The sequence below is a fragment of the Anoplophora glabripennis genome, unplaced genomic scaffold (assembly GCF_000390285.2).
Source record: "Anoplophora glabripennis isolate ALB-LARVAE unplaced genomic scaffold, Agla_2.0 scaffold30, whole genome shotgun sequence".
Lineage (NCBI taxonomy): Eukaryota > Metazoa > Arthropoda > Insecta > Coleoptera > Cerambycidae > Anoplophora > Anoplophora glabripennis.
Genome location: NW_019416226.1, coordinates 1,550,544 through 1,572,230, shown reverse-complemented (window position 1 = coordinate 1,572,230; position 21,687 = coordinate 1,550,544). Strand labels below are relative to the sequence as shown.

The window sequence follows — 21,687 nt, the reverse complement described above, 5'->3', positions numbered from 1 at the left end:
CATTTGCTACCAGCGTTGAATTTGTTTGCTTTTAATTTGTAGCGGGACTACGCGGACGAGCCGGAAAACTTGTTTTGCATTTTAATGCGCTGGAATAAGGCGGGTTCACGTCGTCATCGGTTTTTCGCCGATGCACGTCGCATTTCGGCGTGTATATGATAATGAACATTTCCGGGCTAGCTTTTATCTTATGAGAATCGTGGTTAGGTCGTTACACCTTCGGTTATCTTTGCGCTTCAGCGACGGATGTCGATATAAACTGTCTCTTCCTCAATACAGAGTAAATTCTAAAATTGTGCATGTATTTTAAGCACATGTTTAATTTAGTGTGTAGAACACGCTATTAATAATTTTTCATGAAGTAAGAACTAACTGCATAACGTGTTTTTTATAACTATACATTATTTATTGTTTTAGATAAAATTATTTATAAAAATTCAATAAAAGTGTGACAAAAATCCACGTAACTTTCATTACCCATCTGTCCTCACTTAAAATTCCTAGTTCTATTTAAAAAATCGCATACAGGCGAATTATTTCATATGAACTCTTCTAATTAATTTTTTTAAGACCAGTCCCGGAATTACTAATTGTTTGATAATTTCATCCAAAGATTGAACAAACTGTTTAAATATTGTATAGAAAAATTTTTTGGTTGAAATCTATAAATGACCCGACAAAGTCTGTTTGATTATAATGATTTTTGGACACCCTGTAAAGTATTATACAGGGTTATCCAAAAGTTCCGGTACGGCAGAAGAACTTTCCAATAAAGCATTTTGGGAAAAAATGTTTCAGACAAACGTGTAAGGATTTTTCCCTGATGGTGACCTTGGATTTAACCTTGATTTTGACCTTGAAGGTCAAGTTAAGTTTTTAAATGGAAACCCCTATTTTGTGTATTTGGAAAGAGCAGGAAATTTTACGTCCAAATATGGTCTTGACCAAGATTTTGACAATAGCCTTCAAGGTCAAATGTGGGTCGACTTCCAAAACTCCCAGTACGGCAGAACTTTCGAAGAATGCATTTTGGGGAAAGATGTATCAGAGAAAAGTGTAAGGATGTTGCCCTGGCTATCTGATGGTGACCTTGGATTTGACATTCAAGGTCATTTGAAGGTCAAGTTAAGTTTTCTAAATGGGAACCCCTATTTTTTATTGCGGATTTGGAAATAGCAAGGTCATTGTCACAGTCGTGGTCAAGACCATGTTTGGACATAAAATTTCTTGCTCTTTCCAAATCCGCAATAAAAAATAGGGGTTTCCATTTAAAAAACTTAACTTGAGCTTCAAATGACATTGAAGGTCAAAGTCAAAGTCAAATCCAAGGTCACCATCAGATAGCCAGGGAAAGATCCTTACACTTTTGTCTGAAACATTTTTTCCCAAAATGCTTTCTTCGAAAGTTTTTCTGCCGTACCGGGACTTTTGGATAACCCTGTATATTTTTAAATGGGATGTTATTTTCTTTATACTGACATACAAAACTATGGAAGTATTCCAATTTTCTTTCACAGTTAATAATAAATATTCATTGCAAGCATATCCTAAAGAAACTCTTCTTTAGCGTTCCATACTGTCTTAGATTTGCTTCAAGTTTACTAAACTACCTTCTATTGGGAAAAATTCTATGGGATAAGGTTGTCGATAAAAATGTAAAGTCGCTACACTGTTTTTTTTTTTTACATTCGTAATAAACCTGCAGAATATCAACTACTTCATTAAAATCATTCATTTTGTTGTAAGTTGAAAGGTGACAGCAATTAAAAACAAACCGATATGACAGATAGATGTATGCACCAGGGTGGTCCAAAAAAACGATTAAGAATTTCCAATATCGCCAAAAATTAATTTTTTCCTCGTTATTTTAACATTTTCTAGGTTGAAAAAAATCTCGATTCTGAAAAGTTCAAATCGTTATTTTAATTTCTAAAGGTCACTCATAATTATTTTAACTTTATTTTTTTTATTGAATTTGATAAACAAAAGAACAGAATTAAATCACGAGACACCTAAAAAATTTACTACCGCACTGCGAGTATCAAATATTTATAATTGTTTAATTTTTTTAAATTTAAGTGTCTCGTGATTTATTTCTATTCTTTTGTTATACAAATTCAATAAAAAAATTATTAGTTCGTAGATATTTATTATTAGAGGTCGCCCGAAAACATTTTTAAATTAATTATGAGTGACCTTTAGAAATTAAAATATCGATTTGAAATTTTCAGAATCGAGATTTTTTCCAACCTAGAAAATGATAAAATAACGAGAAAAATATTTAAAAAAAAAATAAATTTTTGACGATTTTTTAAATTTTTGAGCTGATTTTTTGAGGGGGCTCTTAAAACATAATAAACTATCATATTTTCACAAGACTCGAAAAAAATATTGCGTTTATTTGTGGGTCACCCTAGTATGTACAATTGTTTTCCCAGCGCCTTCTATTTGATATTATTTAAAAAACGAGACCCGAAAACTAATGCCGAAGTTTTCCCATTTTTTTTCAAAAATTTTGTTATGCAAAGGCATACAAATTTGATATGGTTGGAAAGAGAATAAAAAATCTATCAAATCATGTAAACAAATTTATAGTCCCATTTAAAATAAATATCGATGACGTCACCACTCACCTAGTGAGACGAAAAAAAAAATTATGCCTTAGTTTAAAGTAAACATCTCATTTAAAAATATATATACTTTACAGGGTGTTCAAAAATGGGTAACCGAATTATAGCTCGGGACCTTTATAATCAAACAGATTGTATATTAATAAAGAAGAGGAGAGTGCACTTTTTAATGGTAGTGTGATATCCCCCTTAATGAAATCTGTCTATGGTAGACGCAAAATTCCTAGTGACACTGTATCTAAATTTAAAAATTATTGGATTGTGATAAAAAATGATACGGGGAAATATTTTGGTTAGTATAATTTTTTATTTAAGGTCAAAATTACAAATTCTTTCCAAATTTGACAACGAAAAAGAAAATGAAACAGTAGGATTTGAGAAAGTTATTGTTTCAGATTTGTACATTTGTAGGAAAATGTTTGATCTTCATTTGTTTTTTTACTAATTATTAAAATGATTTGGAACATATTGTACAACGTCTATAAATTAAAGTACCCTGTATAAATATTTAAACACGCATGCTGACTACAACGTATAGTGGTTTAAGCAGGCCGATAAAATAAAACAATGGAACAGTTGCAACAAAATCTAGCAATGCACTGAAACGAAAAATGAGAGACTGGGCCGAGTACGACCCTGTTAAGAGCCACGCCTCCCGAAATCTAGATCACTTTGGCAATAAGCAGCGGTTCTCAAAATGTAAATGTAAAAATTATATCCGTTGTAAAAACATACGCATTTATAATTCGTCGTATATTCTACAAAACGTTGTGAAATTTCAGGGCAGTAAAAACTAACTACCTAATCCAATTTTATCTTAATTCGTAATGTTACGCCTAAAGGACCATGACGGTTGTTAGTAATGATTCGACCCCTAATCTAAATCCGATTTTGATAACATTTTTTGCCTTCCTACCTCCCTCGGAATGGTTTATAAATCGGCATTATTGTCTAAGCGATTTATCGGCCATAAAATTTGATCCGGCATAGAACCAGAACGCCCCCCTCCCTCCCACCCCGTGGCCCCTCAAGGATCAAAAAGTCGTAACGACTCCGGCCCCGACAAACGGCCGTAAAAGTTCCGGCAGCTCGCGACTCCCGAGTCGGAAGCGGAGTTGTTTCCGGGAGCCGCGGGCGGGAAGTTTACTGTGCGGTCGCTAGGCGGCGCGATCGCCAAGATTTACTACCCCGCCGCCTCCGTTTGTAAAGTAGCCTCGTAGTTCGGCTTCACTTGCTACGTAATTGCTGATGTAATGCCCTTGCGGTCGCGACGGAGTTCGGTGTGCTCCGCACGTATGTTCGCGACTTGTTTCTTTCATGTATTTCGGTTCGGGCGGGTTTGGTACTCCGAGAAAAGTGTTCTTACACAATAAGGAATCGGAGAACCATCGGCTTGGAATAATAAAAATCCAATTACATTTGTTCCAATTGGATTGATTTTAAAAGGATTCGCAATGGATTGGATTTCATCAAACTGACTCTAGTATGTAGTATTTCCAAATGGATTAACTCTGAAGTTCCAAATGGAACGATTCCAAAAAGTTTCCAATTGGATCAATTTTGAATAAAATACCAAGTGAAATTATTCCAATTATATTCCATTAAATTTATTTTAAGAATATTCCAAATGAAGACATTTCAATAATTTGTCAATTAAAGTAATTCCAATCGGATTCATTTTAAAACTCCAAATACATTGACTCCAATAACATTTCAATTAAATAGATTTCAGTAGTATTCTAATTGGATTAATTTTGAGATTCCAAATGGATTCATGCCAAAGGTTTCTAATTAGACCAATTTTAAAAATACTCTAAATTGGTTTATTCCTATAATGTTTCAATTGCACTGATTTTAATCATATTCGATTAGATTTACTTAAAGAAGGTTCCGAATAGATCGATTCCATAAAGTTCCTAATTAGAGTTCCTAATTAAATCAGTTTTAAGAATATCTTAAATAGGTCGATTCCAAAAAACTTCCAATTCGATCAATTTTGGAATGATTTTGAATAAATTGATTCTTGTAAGTCAACCAGGCAACACACGGTTAACTTATGCATTCACTGGTTGACTTTATACATTCACTGGTTGATATATATACAAGATAATCCGCATTGTGATGAAAAAATTATTTTTAATAATATTACTCTAGAATGTCATAAAGGGATGTTCTTAAGTCGACATTTTGCTAGATGAATAGCAGAACCTTCCTAGGTTGAATAGGTGCATTTTACAAGTTTTATTTAGCTTCACATGTATGTTTATATGTTTAGTTCAAATCTTGCAAGCCAAATTTGAACCACTTCCTTTAAACTTACGACTTTGAAATTTTGCATGCTTGTTCAGATCTGACGACTAAAATGAGATTTTTTTTCTAGTACTTCTGCCAAAAACAACTAAATAACTTATTGCAACAAATAATTGCCGTGAGTCTTTAAAATACATGGAGAACTTGCGTCTTACATGTACAGGGTGATCAGAAAATCGGCATATACATATATAAAAATCGTTCAAGAATAAACTGCATTTGTTTTTAACAATACAGAAATATGTTATTAAGGAAAGTTGCTTAGAATTGAAATTTATATTATAATTCCAATTTGTATATGAATCGGCCTACTTACTTGGATAGAAACGGACATATAAAAAATTTTTATTGTTCATTTTATAAGAAAAAGGCATTCTTGATTTAAAATTTTGCTTAAAAGACATCTTAGTTATTTTAAAGACAAGCAAAAATTTTAATCAAGAATGCATTTTTCTCGTAAAATTAACAATGAAAATTGTTACTGTCCGTTTTATCAAGGTCTAATCATACACAAACTGAAATTATAAATTTTAATCCCTAGCAACTTTCCTTAATAACATATTTCTGTATTGTTAAAAACAAAGACAGTTTATTTTTGAACGATTTTTATATTTAGCGATTTTCTGATCATTCTGTACATGCAAGATGAAAGTTCTCCATGCCAATCGTATTTTAAACTTAAGCAAAAATTTTAGTCAAGTGCCTTTTTCTCGTTACATGAAAAATAAAAATATTTTCCCTCTTTTCCACTCTAACCGTGCACATAAGTACTGTATATGATATTACATAAATAATAAAAAAATATAATTTAACTAGACTCACCTGTTTATGCATTTCCACATTTAAGCCATAGGACATTTCGTAATACTGAAAACAAAATAAAATGTATTAGTAGGAGACTTTAATCATTCATTTATTTACAATATGTCGTCAACAGATATAATTGCGAAAATTGAAGAATTTATTTTCATCATTCAAAATATTATCCATTATTAAATAATTATTTACATACAAACAACTTTACTGGGGATATTATACCAATGTCTATCCATAAGTTGTACAAATATAAACTTATTCCCTAAAATTAAACACCAATTACTATTATTAAAAGCGTAACCGAGAATAGTCAACGCAGCATGTAGAGTAGCACAACGTCAGCCATCACTGTGCATGCACAGTTGATTATTATCCGAATGCGGTTTGGAACTTAATTCCTTCATTAGTTAACCGAGTCTTAATTAGAAACTGAAAATATATTGGTGCATGTAACAAAAATGTGTTTATTGAGCCGTAGAATTGTGTTAATTTTAAAACTGTTATATCGACAATGTTTTGTTCGTTATTAACTTCAAAGTATACCAATTAAATTGCTTTTCAGCAATAAATGTTTAACTGTGTACAGCAATATTATTTCATTCAAAGAAATCTTTAATTTGTTAAATCTAAATAAATAATTCAATTGGTTGTAATAAATAATTTTATTTCCCCAACTTAAATACTTTTCTCAACGATAATAGATACGGTGAAGAAATAATTAAAGGTTCTTCTCACATTTGTCTTTTTCTTCGTATACATATTTCTAATGTTGCCCATATGACTGTAATATCCTGCCATCTCTCACGTAGGAAATGTCGTCTGCTAGACCTAACCTTGGGTTAGAATGAAGTATAAATAGTACTATTACAATTACTGGGATTGCAAAACGTGGATCTTTAATTATGTCAACATTTCTGCTTAATAATTTAACGATATTTAAGAGGTCTCAAGAACCCGCATGGCTCATGACCAACAGAACTGCACCGGCGATAATCGTAGCGTAGAAAAAGAAAGATGAAAAAACGGCGAGAAGTCAGCTAATTAATTCGTATTCTAGTTCCCAGCTCTCAATTACAGTAATTAGTCGCTCATAATTCGATATCATTAAACCATACCGATCTTCGTCGAGGAATATTTTCTAGAATTTACGGCCGCTATTAGCGCAGCGGAATCCGAGCAATCTCAACAAATATCCGTGATAGAACGATGATCGTGGTTTTTCAAAACGCCCGAGAAATCTCGGAGGAATGTCGGAGACCGGGCAGAGACAAGGATGCCGACGAAAAAAAACTGACAAAGTCGTGTTTATGCTAATCGGTCCGCATTCCCCATTCTGCGCCAAGAAAGAACATCTAGACCACCAATTTTGGAATGGACTGCCACCGTAACTTTTTCATCGACCCCACAATCTAGTGCGCCGTAGTGTTTTCTATAAAATACACTGCTTGACCTACAAAATTTAGTTTGTCCATCACAAGTGACACGAAAGCGATATCATCAAAGAAAAACGTTTTGTGGACGTAGAAGCCATCCGAAAGGGTTGTACCAACATCTTGAAGGACGATCTAAAACAGTCTCCCGATATGCTTTTAGATCGGAAGGGGGCTATTTTGAATAAAATAAATCGGTTCTGCCAAAAAAACTTTTTGTTATTATTTTTAAAAAGTCCTGTTTACTTTGGAACGGACTTGAAAACTACAATATACCTTTAGACCAGGGCGGATCTGTTTTAAGGTGGATGTGAAAGGGGGAAAACAATTTTTTTCTGAATTACCTTCAGTACAACTCACATAATAAAAGTGTAGATCCTTAGATCTGGGCGAGGTCCGGAACATTTTCAAAAATGTAAAAATGTTTAAAAAATGTTAAAAAATACCTATTTTATCCGAGTTTTTTGCTTATATCTTGGAACCTATGCATTTTGCAAGAATATTTAAGTGGAAAAAAGTTTTAGAATTGAATTTTGCACAATCTACTGTAAGTTAAAAATGTTTAAATTTATTACCGATGTTGCAAAATAGCAATAATTGATAAAAAAAAATAAAATAATCAAGTTTTTTGGATAATTTTTTTAAAATATTATAATTCCTCCGAGGGCATTTTAATTTTGGTAAAAAAAACTTTAGAGTACAATAAAAGAACACACCAAATTCCATTAAAATCGGTTGGATAGTTTTCGCAAAATAATTTGAAATGTTGCACAGCCTCAAATAAAGCATCTAGATACTTGAAAATTTTTTCACATAGAAAAGACCGCTCAACCCTTTAAATGGTTTTTGAAAAATTTACCTATTTAACAAAAAAAATTATTTCCGAACAATTTTTTTTTTTAATTTGGAATTAATTTGCATTTTATATTTTTATTTAATTATTAAATAATTGTAATAATTATAACTAAATACATTCATATTCAGAGTGTTGAAATATATATGTAAACACATTTTTTCATTGAAAAAATGTAATAGTATAGGGTAAAATATACAGTATATTTAATGCATAAATATTAAACTTTGTTCATAGCAAAATATGTGCAAATTAGACAGTTGGCATTACGATATTCGAATTCCTTGGCTCGCGAAACATCGAATTTAAAAAAATGATCGAAACTGGTCCATTAGAAGTCAAGATAATGCAATTTTTTTCGTACCTTCGCATTTTGAACCTACGAATTCAGTCTCGGAGCGAAAGCCACCTCCCCCACTTTTCTTGTTTTGAGTCACTTTTCGCGCGTGCGAGCGACAGTTTATCCGCTGATTTATCTGATAACTTATGGATATGACAATTTTTTCCAGCTTCGAACTCTGAAAAACGAAGCCACTGGATCAAAGATTACTGCTAAATTATTTTTATATTAACGGTAAATGCCGATAAACTCTGACCGCTTATATCTTGAGAACCAATAAACGGAATTTAACTTTTTTTTTTAAAAAGGAAGCGTCTTTCCGAGTACTTTAAAATTATAATTTTTGAAAAAAACTAAATTGCAAATTGATAAATGTAATCAAATTGTTTAAAAATTAAAAAAAAGAGTGTTAGCTGTTGTGTTAAAATTTACTGTGGCCATCCTAATCAACCGATTTCAATTTTTCAAAAGCCATTTAAAAGGTTGAGCGGTTTTTTCTATGTGAAAAAATTTTCAAGTATCTAGATGCTTTATTTGAGGCTGTGCAACATTTTGAAAATTCGAAAAAAATTTTTCAAAATATTTTTAAAAAAATTATTTTGGGAAAACTATCGAACCGATTTTAATGAAATATTGAGTGTTGTTTTATTATACTCTAAAGTTTTTTTACCACAATTAGAATGCCCTCGGAGCAATTAAAATAAGTATTTTAAAAAAATTATCCAAAAACTTATTATTTTTCCTTTTCTTCATCCATTATTGCTATTTTGCAACATCGGTTATAAATTTAAACATTTTTAAGTTGCAGTTTAACTTGTGCAAAATTCAATTCTAAAACTTTTTTCCTCTTCAATATTCTTCCAAAATGCATAAGTTCCAAGATATAAGTAAGAAACTCTATTTATTATTTTTAGCCCAGATTTAGGGACCCTACACTTTTATTATGTGAGTTGTACTGAAGGTATTGCAGCAGAAATTGGCTTGCCTGCTCTTACATCCAAGCAGTAGGATATTTCGACAGATCCGTCATTGTCTACTTATCTTTTGTAGACGAAACTGAAACTTAACCGTTTTTGAGGTATTTATTATTTTATCTAAAAAAAAATTATTTGCAGGTGCAAAATAGTACCTATCTCATTAACATATGTTTTTGTAAGTGCTATTTTATAATGAACTGTGTTATACTGTATACAGGACCGTGACAATGCAAAAACCAACAACGAAATTAAGCGCAAAACAAACAAACACCTGCTCCTAAATTTCGACGTTCCACGTCCATGGATTTTTCCTTCGAGTATAACTCGAACAAATGTACGCATTTTATCTTAATTCGAATCATAACTCCGATACCTTGTAAACAAAACGACCGTCTGAGTGTTAACCGCTTAATTATTTTTTGCTGCAGAAAAAGTTTTACAATAAAACAACGCTCAGACCTCCAGGCGTTATGCTAATTGGATTGCCGGGCGTAAGTGCGCAAGTAATCGCCCCTAAAAAAACTAATTAATTATCCGTTTTCAGCAAATTTCGCACCGACAGCGATCGATCAATATGACAGGAACAAATTACTCCAGAATAAATAGCCTCTGTAGTAATTAAAGAAGTAAGTAAGTATTTAGTTTTATGTTGTGTATTAAAAAAAATACCATGACAAAACGTTTAGGTGACGTTTATATTATTTGACCTTTGGCATTTACTTTATTTTGGTGGGTAATTTAAAAGTAAAGGTTGCCTAGTAGTGTAGGATATGTGTAGGTAATTATTTTTTAAGTATATTAAAGAAAAAAGAGTTAAAGGTTATGTTGTAATCATGAGTCTTGAGCATTTTCACCCATGTTTCCATAATAATTTGATAACTCTTTCCGTCTTTCCGATCTCAATTGAAAACCGAAGGCTAGACAGTATGTACCAGGTTCGGTCGCTACGCAGCAACTCGGCATTGAAATATTTGAAAAACTTGTTCCCATGTTTATTTAGCCATACCATACTGTAGTATAACAACCCTAGGTTCGACAAAAAATAAGTAAACGTAGTTGTGGCCAAAAATATGTGATCGTCATAAGGAATCCCTACGTTGTGTGTATACATTTTTAATTGACCGGAAGGCACTGGCTACTAACTTTGTAGAGGGGATGTATGGTTTAATTATATAAAACAAAAGCAGAGTAAATACACCTAATCTTTATTTACATACAATTCAAATTAAACATGTGACAAATAGAAAGAACAACAAAACATTAACAACCATTAAACATAAAAGGAGAGTGCCAGGCTCACCTAGAGCTCCTGCGGGGAAAGAGCATGGCAGAGAAACCCACGATCGTTGCTCTTACCACCCAAATATAAATACAAAACAACCGCTAACCAAAGGCATAAATTAAGAACCTTTGCTAATGATAAATAAGACCTGTCTCATTTAATGTGTCACTAAATGTCATCTGTTACCTCATATTAGTCATACACACTTCCAAGTAAAACTGAAGAGGTTTGGTGTTAGTTAGCCGGCAGAGCCGGAAGGTACTGGAGTCCCATACGGGAGGCAATCCAGCTATAGTTGAGATTTCGGAAGATCCTTCATAACACTGGAGTCCCATACGGGAGGCAATCGAGCTTAATCCAGATTCGTTCCGCACGGGCGAAAATGTTAGTAAACTCAACAAGGCTCGTATAGACGTATGACATAAAGTGAGCACAAGAAATCAAAGAACAACTTAATCATGATAAAACAAGTTATATGTGAAACAAAGAGGTCGTTAATGCAATATCTGGGCAGTCACGACAATATACATATTTTAACATGTAATAAATAATGAGCAATCTATAATAATAATTGTAACAATTTTATCTTAGAAAAATATACGCCCCTGAGCGTAAGACAATGAAGGCTAAACATATACAGAATTATTATCATGAAACATCTATATTTTACGTATAACGTAATCGTGGCAAAAACAAGTTAGATGTGAAACAAAGAAGTCGTTATTGTAATGTCTGGCAATCAGGACAATACATATATTTTTAACATGAAATAAATAATGGGCAAACTTTAAGTATAATTATAACAATTTTACCTTGGAAAAATATATGCCCTTGAGCATAAAGCAATGGAAGCTAAACTTACAAAGAATTATTATCATGAAACATCTATAATCATCACAATCATAAGATTATATAGAACAATTAACAACAAAGTACTTAAAGAATATTACCTGCTAACTAATAACACTTTAAACAATTAACTTTTCACTACTTTGACACACTGCCCGCCGATCGTCTTACTACCTATCTGCACACTGTTCTCACTTCAACTGCCTATCTTCAACTATTTAGGCTTCCTTCCAGAATTTCCTACCTAAGTGCCTGTTTTTTGTGCTTCCTTCTATCGACCGTTAATATTACTTTTTCATTGTTATACAACACCTATGTAACAGGTGACGTCGAAGTTGATAAGATAAGTACGGTTTTGCACAATACACAGGTCTGGTCGAACTAAAAGTAGAAATGTATACGCCTAGTTGAAGAATGCGCGCGCGGACAAACAGCGCACAAACACAGCCGCACTGGGCGACTGGCCATAAATTTCAGTTGTTGACAAATTGCTTAGCAGTGTAGTGAAGCAATGCGGAATTATTTTGTTGATTAATTTTATTTAATAACTTTTCGATCTACGACGTGGGAATAACACAATTTCACGCATATTTCGAAATTTTCCCGGATTTCCCTGCGAAGTTCCAATTGCCGCCAAAAGCCATTAGTCGTAACAGACGATGCCGACAGCGTACGCCACAAAGCGCGAAACGGCCGCTGATAACGCAAGAATACACACACGAAAATTTTCAACACAGTTTCGGATTTTTCGGAAAATAAATTTTACGAAATCCGAAGGCAAGCAGAACCATCTTCAGCTTTATAACGCTAAAATTTGCCACCTCGCACCACTGCAAACTCGACGATTTTCCAATGCGGTCCGCTCGAACAGAAAACATTATTAAATTAAAACCATCGCGCTATTACCGCAGCTGGTGAACAGCCATTACCCATCAATCCGGAGCGCTCGGTACGCCACAATTAAATGTAAAATCGCGTGATGCTCGACCATTAAGGTCGCGAAAAAAGTTTAATAGCCAGTGGTGAAGGAAATAACTCGAGTCGATCTTATCACGACGACTTTTTAATATATGTTTATTGCAGCTGCGTTCTTTTATTTCACTTAGCGCGATTATCGCAACCGATCCTCTACACCTGACCTAACACGCTAAAAACGTCCTTCCGTAATTCCACTTTAAATATTGCCTGTGTTTCGTCTTGTTCCACTCATATGTGATAAGAGTAAAAAGAATAAAACATCCGTTAAAGGTAAGGCCAATCTAAAACAGGTTAGCAAGTCCACTATTTAACTAGGGCAGGCAACCAACTTTACGGGTAAGCTAGCGTGGAAGAATGACACTCAGGGTGACAGGTTGTTATTCACAAAAAATGTAAAAAACAGTTGAACGTACAAAATACTTTTTGTAAAAAAGTATATTTTCTGTTTAAGGAGGTATATCGGGGTCCGAGGGAAGTGAGGATCGCAGGGGGGGTCCTATGCTTTCCTTATTGGACTAAAACCCGCTACCAACTTGAAAAAATTAAAAAATTAAATTCTATTGAAATTATTTGCGATAAACATTATCTATATAACAAAGAACTCAATATGCACATAACATACATATTGAAAATTAAAAACATAAAAATATCATATTTAAGTAGTTTTAAATTATATTTAATGCAAGCGTAAACACAATGTAGATGTGGCAACAGCGCTAATAATCGAGTGCAATTGTACACACTGCGAACCTACAGACCTCGGAACATCGGAGATATTGCGCGTCAAATTTGGGTAAAAATGCGTACGCGTTAAAAAATGTATTGTGTGTAAACTATGTAAAATATAACTATTATATATAGCAAGTATATCGTATTATCCTCGCAACGATTTGTATGCTTTATTTAAAAACCGTAAATCATGTGAACTGGTAAAACAACGAAAAAATAATTATGTTAATTTAGTTCTAAAGAAATGAAATGACACTCGCGCCCATCTCTCGTCCATGTCAAAGAAAATGTTGGAAGCAATTTTGAACATTCTGTGATAGAAATTACATTATTACTCACTGTTCGTGTTTTTCATCTCTATTTTAGTAATGCTACAAAAGTTTTGCAACTATAACTAATTTTTTAGATATAAAGTTTGCTGAGAAATATTTATGTTCCTTTGTTATTCCGTACAAATGCTTTTATCTCAAGTATTACTAATTATATTAATCAAGTAAAGAAAACTTTATGTAACCCTAAATATCGCTGGGTACGGATTACGATATTTTTATAAACCATTAAATATTAAAAGGATTTATCAACTGTATTTTTTATTCCAATAAATATATCACAGCTTCCTAGTCCTTTTTAATTAATCTAGTTTTTTAAAAACATTACAAAATCATCATCTGTTGTGGATAATTTATTGTTGATAACATGGGATTTAGGAAAAATGTATATGTTTGAAATCAATTTCGTTTTTATCAAGTCTTTCAAATGTATTCCCTCCTTGCTGTCAGCTGATTGCGACGTTGCCACATTAATCATCGTCAGACAGAAATGCAATTATTGGTCTCTGTTTCTTATTAATACAGCTGTACTATGTTCAAAACGTACATTAGTTTTACATTAAATATAAGATCATACTGTGTAACTAAAAGTTTTGTTTCACAATTTCTACATTTTTTTCTCAGTTATGGGCAAAAAAAGAGCCGCACCGTCTTCGCCATATAAACCTATGTTAAAATGAACAACTTTCAACAACAATATCTCAAAATCTGGATTAAAAAAAAAATAAAAAAATATGACGCTCGGAGGGAGCACTGGGTAATACGCTATATAAATTTCAAGTACATCTGTGCATTTTAGTAAACCCGATATACCTCCTTAAGACGTATTATTATTAGGGCTGTCAGAACTGTGCCGCGGAACATAGGCGTACGCATTATTTATTAAAAAACAACAAATTAAATTGTCTACATAAACATCAACGGATAGGAATTAATAACGTAACGTCTGCACGATAATAAAGCAACAGTATACTAACGTGACATGAACATGAAAAGCATTTTGAGGCAGCATTCATATATCTGATATAAATATACAAATAATATTGTGAATTTATCCCTGTTTTGTGTGTACAGCTAATTCATTTCGCGAGGTACAATTAAAAAGCGCTTTTATGTTTCATAGAATTTTAAGCAATTATATTAGATTTCCCAAAGCCATAACCCAGAAAAGTTACAACGCAAACCGCCGTTAATAGTTTATTAAAACATCAACGATTGTTTGTAAACTCTCTCGCTATTGTACAAGTGGAACAGGCAACTAAAAAACAATAAACACAATATTTATACGGCAATAAAATCTACGATAAACAATTTTTCAAATTAATGTTTACTTTGTAATCACACACATCCCTACCGTTGGCAATAAAATTGATATTTACATGCGCCTAGCCACTTACAATGTTGCGACAGTGCCGGATGAAAACTTACATTATGGGTCATAAATTGGTTAATAATATTATTTAAATAGCGGCCGCAATTAGAGTTTTCGATCGGCGCGGGCACAGTGGGCCGTAAATCAGTTGTCGTGTAGCTACAAACTGTTAATAGATGGTTGGTTGGAGCGTTTATAATGTCGGGTTTATAATAAAGCAATAAAAATATGCACTTAGCCGGCAAGCCCGTTGTTGCATTGCATGGGTTTGTTAAATATGCACCGACTGTCTGCGTTAATTAACGTTTATCTATGGACGAAATCATCTTGGAACGTTTAAAATGTAGTACAATAAATTTTCTAGTATATTGCTGATTATACCTTCATTATTCTCACACAACAAGAATTATTATAAAATATAATAGTCTATAATCTTAAAACGTTAATATCAAGGATTGGAATCTAAAAAATGGTGGCCCTAAATGAGGGTCCTGAGGAATATCTCAAGAAATCCATGACGGTATCGAAAAGGAATCTAATAAAAATAAGTAGGCTGTGGTTAGGGTTACCAACCAGTCGATGCTGACCCGAAGAAATATTATTTTCTGACCAATGAGTACAAAGCTTCATATCCAGGCCAATCAGATGGTAGTATAAAAGTACTCCCTCATAAATTTCGAAAATTCTGTTGACCCTTTAATTTTTTGCATTAGTTTATTTGTTTCGTAAAATATTTGTTATATAATTGTACTTTAAGTCACTCTAACCACATATGAATGATTTTTGTTCCGGTGCTTTTAGTTACGTTCTCCTCCCCTCTCCCCTCTCCCCTCTCCACCATCCCCCCTCCCTCTCCCTGTCTTTTCTTTACATTAAGTTACTTGTTTTTTAGTCGACGCAACCATAAATAAAGGAGAAACGTTCCCTTTCGTTTGGTGCAAAAGTAAAATATCAATTAAGCCGGAAAGGTGGTTTCTTATTTATAGCAGTCTGCCGGCAAAGTGGTATGTTTGCGTCGAAGTACACGAAGAAACTCGCGATTTCAGCTTTCAGATCCAATGGAAATGCCTCCGGAATACTAATAGTTGGAAATTAAATGTCTTGCTTTATTTCTCCCAGACAACTAGCCTTTGTACAAAACCTGTTGCAAATACGTACAATCCGCGAAAATAAAATGCTTTCGCGCAAACGAATCAACAGTAATGCCAAAACAAAAAAACATCAAATATTCGATATTTTGTACAGGGTGCTTTTTTAATATTGCGAAAAAGTTTATAGTATTTTTATCTATCTGTGACCCTCGGAAGGAATTGGAAATTGCAATGCTTAATGGTTTTTTCGTTATATCCTTTTACTGAGTTGAAAATTTGCAATTAAAAAAAATACTGTTTAGAAACTTTTCTATATTTTGCATTTTATCACTAAAATAAGTTAAAATGTTTCGCAACACTGAAGCAACACCCTGTATAGACAGTTCCTTTTTTATAGGAATTTTAGAATACTTATCCACTACGGAAGAATTTCAGATCAGAAGTGGAATATCCAGCACTGTATCCCACTTCTGATTCTACATCCCACTTCTGATTTACAATGTTCGGCACATCAGTGTTTGCTAGTGTCCACAAAGCCGGCTGATTTCGATACTAATCGGGAATTATTATTGTTAATTAAATGCACACACAAAGCAACATTAATGATTATTTTAATCAGTTCCATGCCGGTTTTTGCTCCCATAATTCCGCAAACAAAACTGCAGCACACATATCGAGCGTTGCTCTGCATGTAATAATTCGGTGGTAAATATTATACGAGCATATAATTAACCGCATATTTGCAGTTATTATCGATTATGTTGTACGCTGGTCAGATTTTCATAATATTAATATTAATAAATTTCAAATAAACAATTACCGACAGTATTTGAGCGCTTATGCAATTAGTTCATTATAATTTAAATACCGTTCACCGCAGAAAATCCGTAAGAATAAATCGTTATATTTATTAATAACAGCTTTACCTTTTCTTCGACTGTATCAATGTTAATTTATAATTCTTCGAACTGACCGGTATTTAATAATCTTTTTATTACTGAGATTAAAACAACTGCAAATTAATTAATTTTATTATTTAATTATCTAGATTGCTCTGACAATATTGGCGTCTCATGTTTAATTCCTTTTAGTAATCAAAAGACAGGCAAAAATATTTGTTCCAACTTTTCGTCACAGATGTGTAAATATAGACAATATTTCTAAATTATATCACTCAAAGGGCAGATAAAAAACGTATTCTAACATTTTGTTACATAGTTTTATAAATAGACAGTAATTTCGAATTATAAAATTCAAAAGTAGGTAAGAAACATAATTATTGTAATGTATCAACACAGACAGCATTTTCAATTGTAAAATTCAAAGCTGGAGTAAATAATATCAGATTATGGTCTATTCTATTGTGTTTTCTAATTTAATAAGCAATTACGGACTGTATATATACATTAAATAGTGGAAAACAAACAGTAAGACAGCAAGTAATAAATCATACTGTAACCGTTTTGTATAAATTAATTCAATGACACAAAAAAACACATGTTATAATCTAATAACCAGTTTAAACTGTCAAACGCCGAACGAATTGAATTATACAAGTTTTTCTAATTAATTCACAGTGTCGCACCTGTGTCAGGAGATTTATTATATGCCCAGCGTGTGACCGATTAAACACATACACTCCTGCGAAAGTTACGGCCGAATATAAGGAAAGCAATTTTCTTTTTGAACCATAAATAATCGGGTTGTTGCAAGGCGGGACGGGACGTTTAATTTATTTATCTCGCGAATACTTAATAAGCTGGATGATAAGTTCTTAAGAACCACGTAGAAGTGATTTATTTCTTATTCCAGCAAAAGAACTTGGGCGCGTGTTCCAACTGCAACCACAAAGTTATTTATGAACATTCTAACATTCATTAAAAATATTTGTAATAACTCTCCTTTATTTGTGCCACTCTATAAGTATATTATTATCTCAGGCAGGCACAATAATTATAAAATTTTTGTAACGCTAGTTGGTTAAATTGCAAACGTAATAACATTTTGAAATCTATCCAAGACGCCAAAGACCGTGCTCTGTTAACGGCGTTTTTGCGCGGATTTGAGCAAACACTTTTTCTGATGCGGTCAGCCTTAAATCTAACAAAACTACGGAACGATTGTGTTTATCGTCCTTCATGCACCATCTAACAGCGCGTTTCTGTTGAACAATTTTCCGTGATGTTTCAAAATCGCTAAAACCATAAAACCATAAACCGCAACTGACAGTGGCCAGTTTTCCTCTTAAAAATACATATTTATTTAGGTTTGCGGTCGCAATAAATTTGTCGGGATGGAAATGTATAGGAAGAGCGAGGTTTTAAACGACAAAGATTTGATTAATCGTCCGAAACAGGACGGTTACAAGGCACGTCGAGATATCTCTGAAATTCTACGATGTCGAAAATATATTTTTGTATGCCCGGCACTTTTTAATTATTAATTATTAAAAACGGGTAAAACAGTTTTTCAAATTGCATAATTGTGTAAATAAGATAACGGTTTGAAATTATAAAATTCAAAAGATCGGTAAAAAACCCTTTACTTATTAATAATTAACAAGTAATTATAACATTTTTAAATTATAAATTCAAGATATTTAGAAAATAATTATAAAATTGAAAAGATGAGTGAAAAGCACTTTTTCAAGCCTTTTGTCGCATAGTTGTTTATAAATTAGACAACACTTTATAATTATGAAATTCAAGATAGTTAAAAAATACTTTTTCAAACGTTTTGTCATATATAAAATATAGACAGTATTTTGAAATAGTATATACCTAGTTAAAAATAGAAAAAAATACATAAAATATTTCGTCACATAAAATGCCTAAGTGAATAAATAATAGAAAGCATTTAAAATTCGAAAGATAAGTAAATAATAATTTTTCAAATGTTTTGTTCCATAGCTGTGCAAATAAGATAACGTTATTAAAATTATGATATTCAAAAGATAAGTAAAAAACATTTTTCACATAAGTAATTGTTTAAATTAGACAGCATTTTTTTATAATAAAATTTAAAAGGTAGATAAGTAACTTCAAAAGATAGATAAAAAATATACATATCAAACATTACATCACATAATACTTAAGTTTAAGTAAGACAGCATTTTTAAATTAAACAATTAAAAAGATTGGCAAAAAATAATACCATTCCGAGAATTGCTTGAGACAAGTGTATGATAATTAATCTTTCTGCAAGTTTCAGTTAATGTCGCAGTTTGTTTACGCCGAAACAGTTATTTCCTCCAATTTAAGCGTGTGATCGACTTGAAAAATGGTTTCCTGCTGGACCGACGACCCCGCCGCCATTACTCACGATCAGGAAAGCGACCGATTATTCAGAACATCCAATAAAATAATTACGCTGCCGAGCCGAGCGTTTTTATAATGGGAAACGGCTTTTTTTCGAGTCGCGTTGTAAATGAGATTATTATGCTTTCAAATTGGATGATTTAAACAAATTACGATTTCGCAGGTAGAAAAAATTACCGCTGCTCCAGTGGAGTGTTTCGTCCGCTATTGCGTCCTTGACTATTATGGGTTTTTGTCGTTTTTGCTCCATCGAGTCATCGTAATCGATTATACGGCGAAATTTCATGCAGCAGGCAATATTAAACTATACCTAAAAGCCAGTTAAAAAACTGATGGTATAATTCTCACAAGAACAGCGAGAATTTTCATTACGTTTTGCAACCAACTTGTATATTTATTTATTTTGTTGTAGACTACACAAATTGTGTATCAATGGCACAGCATAGGTAAACCAGCAAATTCATATGACAGCGCCTTAGGGCAAGAATGAATAAAAATAAATTAAAAAGATTCCAAAAATAATCATAAATAATAAAGCTGTATGTACTTTGTTTTTAAAAAACGAGCGGTGTTAAAGTGTCCACAGTCCTTTACTGTTATTAATTAGTCTGGACGGTCCTTTATTAAGTCTTTAGGGACTGACAAAAAAGCATATTGCCTCTTTATCTTAATTTTCCTTATTTTTAACTGCCTATTATTAATCCCCTTATCTATTTAACTAATGAGTGTATCAGGAATAGTGTGTTCCAAGGTATTCTTAAACTAGCAAAGTTATTCTTACACATAAGAAGGGACCCATAGATGACCCGTCTAACTATAGACCCATCTCCTTAACTCCAATTATATCCAATATTTTGGAAAAGATCCTAATGTATCAAATTAACGAATATTTTGAAACTAACAACTTATTTCACTCCTGTCAATTTGACTTTCGTAATAAAAAGTCCACCTCATTAACAATAAACAACTTAATGCACTCAGTTCTGAGTGGCTTTGAGAATAGAAACATTACTAATGGTACTTTATATGACCTTCATCTTCATCTTCATTATCTAGTGGTTGGTCCTTTAAAAGTCCCATAGCACTGCGGCCTAATTAGGCCTATTGTGCGTCCCACTACTAGTCCTATTCAGCAAGTAGATTTGTCCTTTTTACAAAGTCCAAAAGCTTCCTTGCTGACACTTCTCTCAGCTCCTTGGGTTCCAAATAGGGTCTCCCAAGGAGCGCCATTCTGCTACGTGCAAATCCCTTATATGACCTTACTAAGGCTTTTGACTGTATGAACCACAACATTTTATGCTTAACCATGCATGAATCACGGAGTCCCACAAGGATCTGTCCTTGGCCCTGTACTGTTTCTTATTTATATAAACGATCTACCAAATAGTGATAGCATTTCCAAATTTATCCTCTTTGCGGATGATACTACGATCCTAAACAGTGCAGGTCAAGCCAGTGATCCTTCGTAACAATTTTCAAACAACACAGGATAACGTTAAGCAGTGGTTTTTGGCAAATAAGATGTTTCTCAATCAAGACAAAACTAAGTCTATTTTGTTTACTTTGCGTTATGTGCATGATGAGTTCACCAATTGCGCCTCACAAGTGAAATTTCTCGGAGTGAACATTGATTGCCAAATGTCTTGGAAGCAGCATGTTGATGAGTTATCTAAAATACTATCCAAAAAGATGCTCCTGATCAGAAGCCTTGTTAATTCTGTTTCGATAAAAACATTGCTGTCAGCTATTATGGTTTTCTTCACTCACATCTGTGCTATGCCATTTTGAACTGGGGTCATTCTTGTCGTGGTGACGAAATTTTTAAATTACAACGCAAATGTATTCGCATTATTGCAGAGTTACCTTATAGAGCGGATTGTAAGCGACAATTTAAAAAATATGGTATACTTACACTACCAGGACCAGGTGTTTACATCTTGGAATGTCTCTTGTACATTAAAGAGAATATCCATATATTTCATCAACATTGTATGAACCATGATTATCTTACTAGAAACAGGTACAATATAAACCCTGTTCCTCTTAGACTATAGTAGGATCGTATTCGATGCAAAGTAGAGCAAAAAGTTGTCGGTCTTTTATCAAAGGAAAATCGTGTCATCATTTTTAGGAGGCGTAAGATAAATCATTTCAAATTTAAAATGAAATTCAATGTAAAATCTGAAATACCGCTGCATACGCACTGTGTTCTGGTAGTAGCTGTAGTCGCCCAGGTGCATCGAGTGTACGAACTGGTCGGTTATACGTCAAATACTAACCTGGCGAGCTTTGCCGTCAATTAGAGAGCGCTTCCAAAAAACAAGTAAACAACAGTGGCGCGTACAGAGGTAAAATGTAGTACATATGTGGAATTTAGGAAACAA

General features: G+C 33.0%; 1 protein-coding gene across 1 annotated transcript in view; it reads right to left on the bottom strand.

Moving 5' to 3' along the window:
* LOC108913147 (transducin-like enhancer protein 4) overlaps positions 1 to 21,687 on the bottom strand; it is a 369,612-nt gene that overhangs the window by 222,314 nt on the left and 125,611 nt on the right. Inside the window, exon 4 of the mRNA XM_018718638.2 lies at positions 5,763 to 5,807. Coding sequence (XP_018574154.1) covers positions 5,763 to 5,807 — 45 coding nt within the window. The remainder of the gene's footprint in view (positions 1 to 5,762; positions 5,808 to 21,687) is intronic.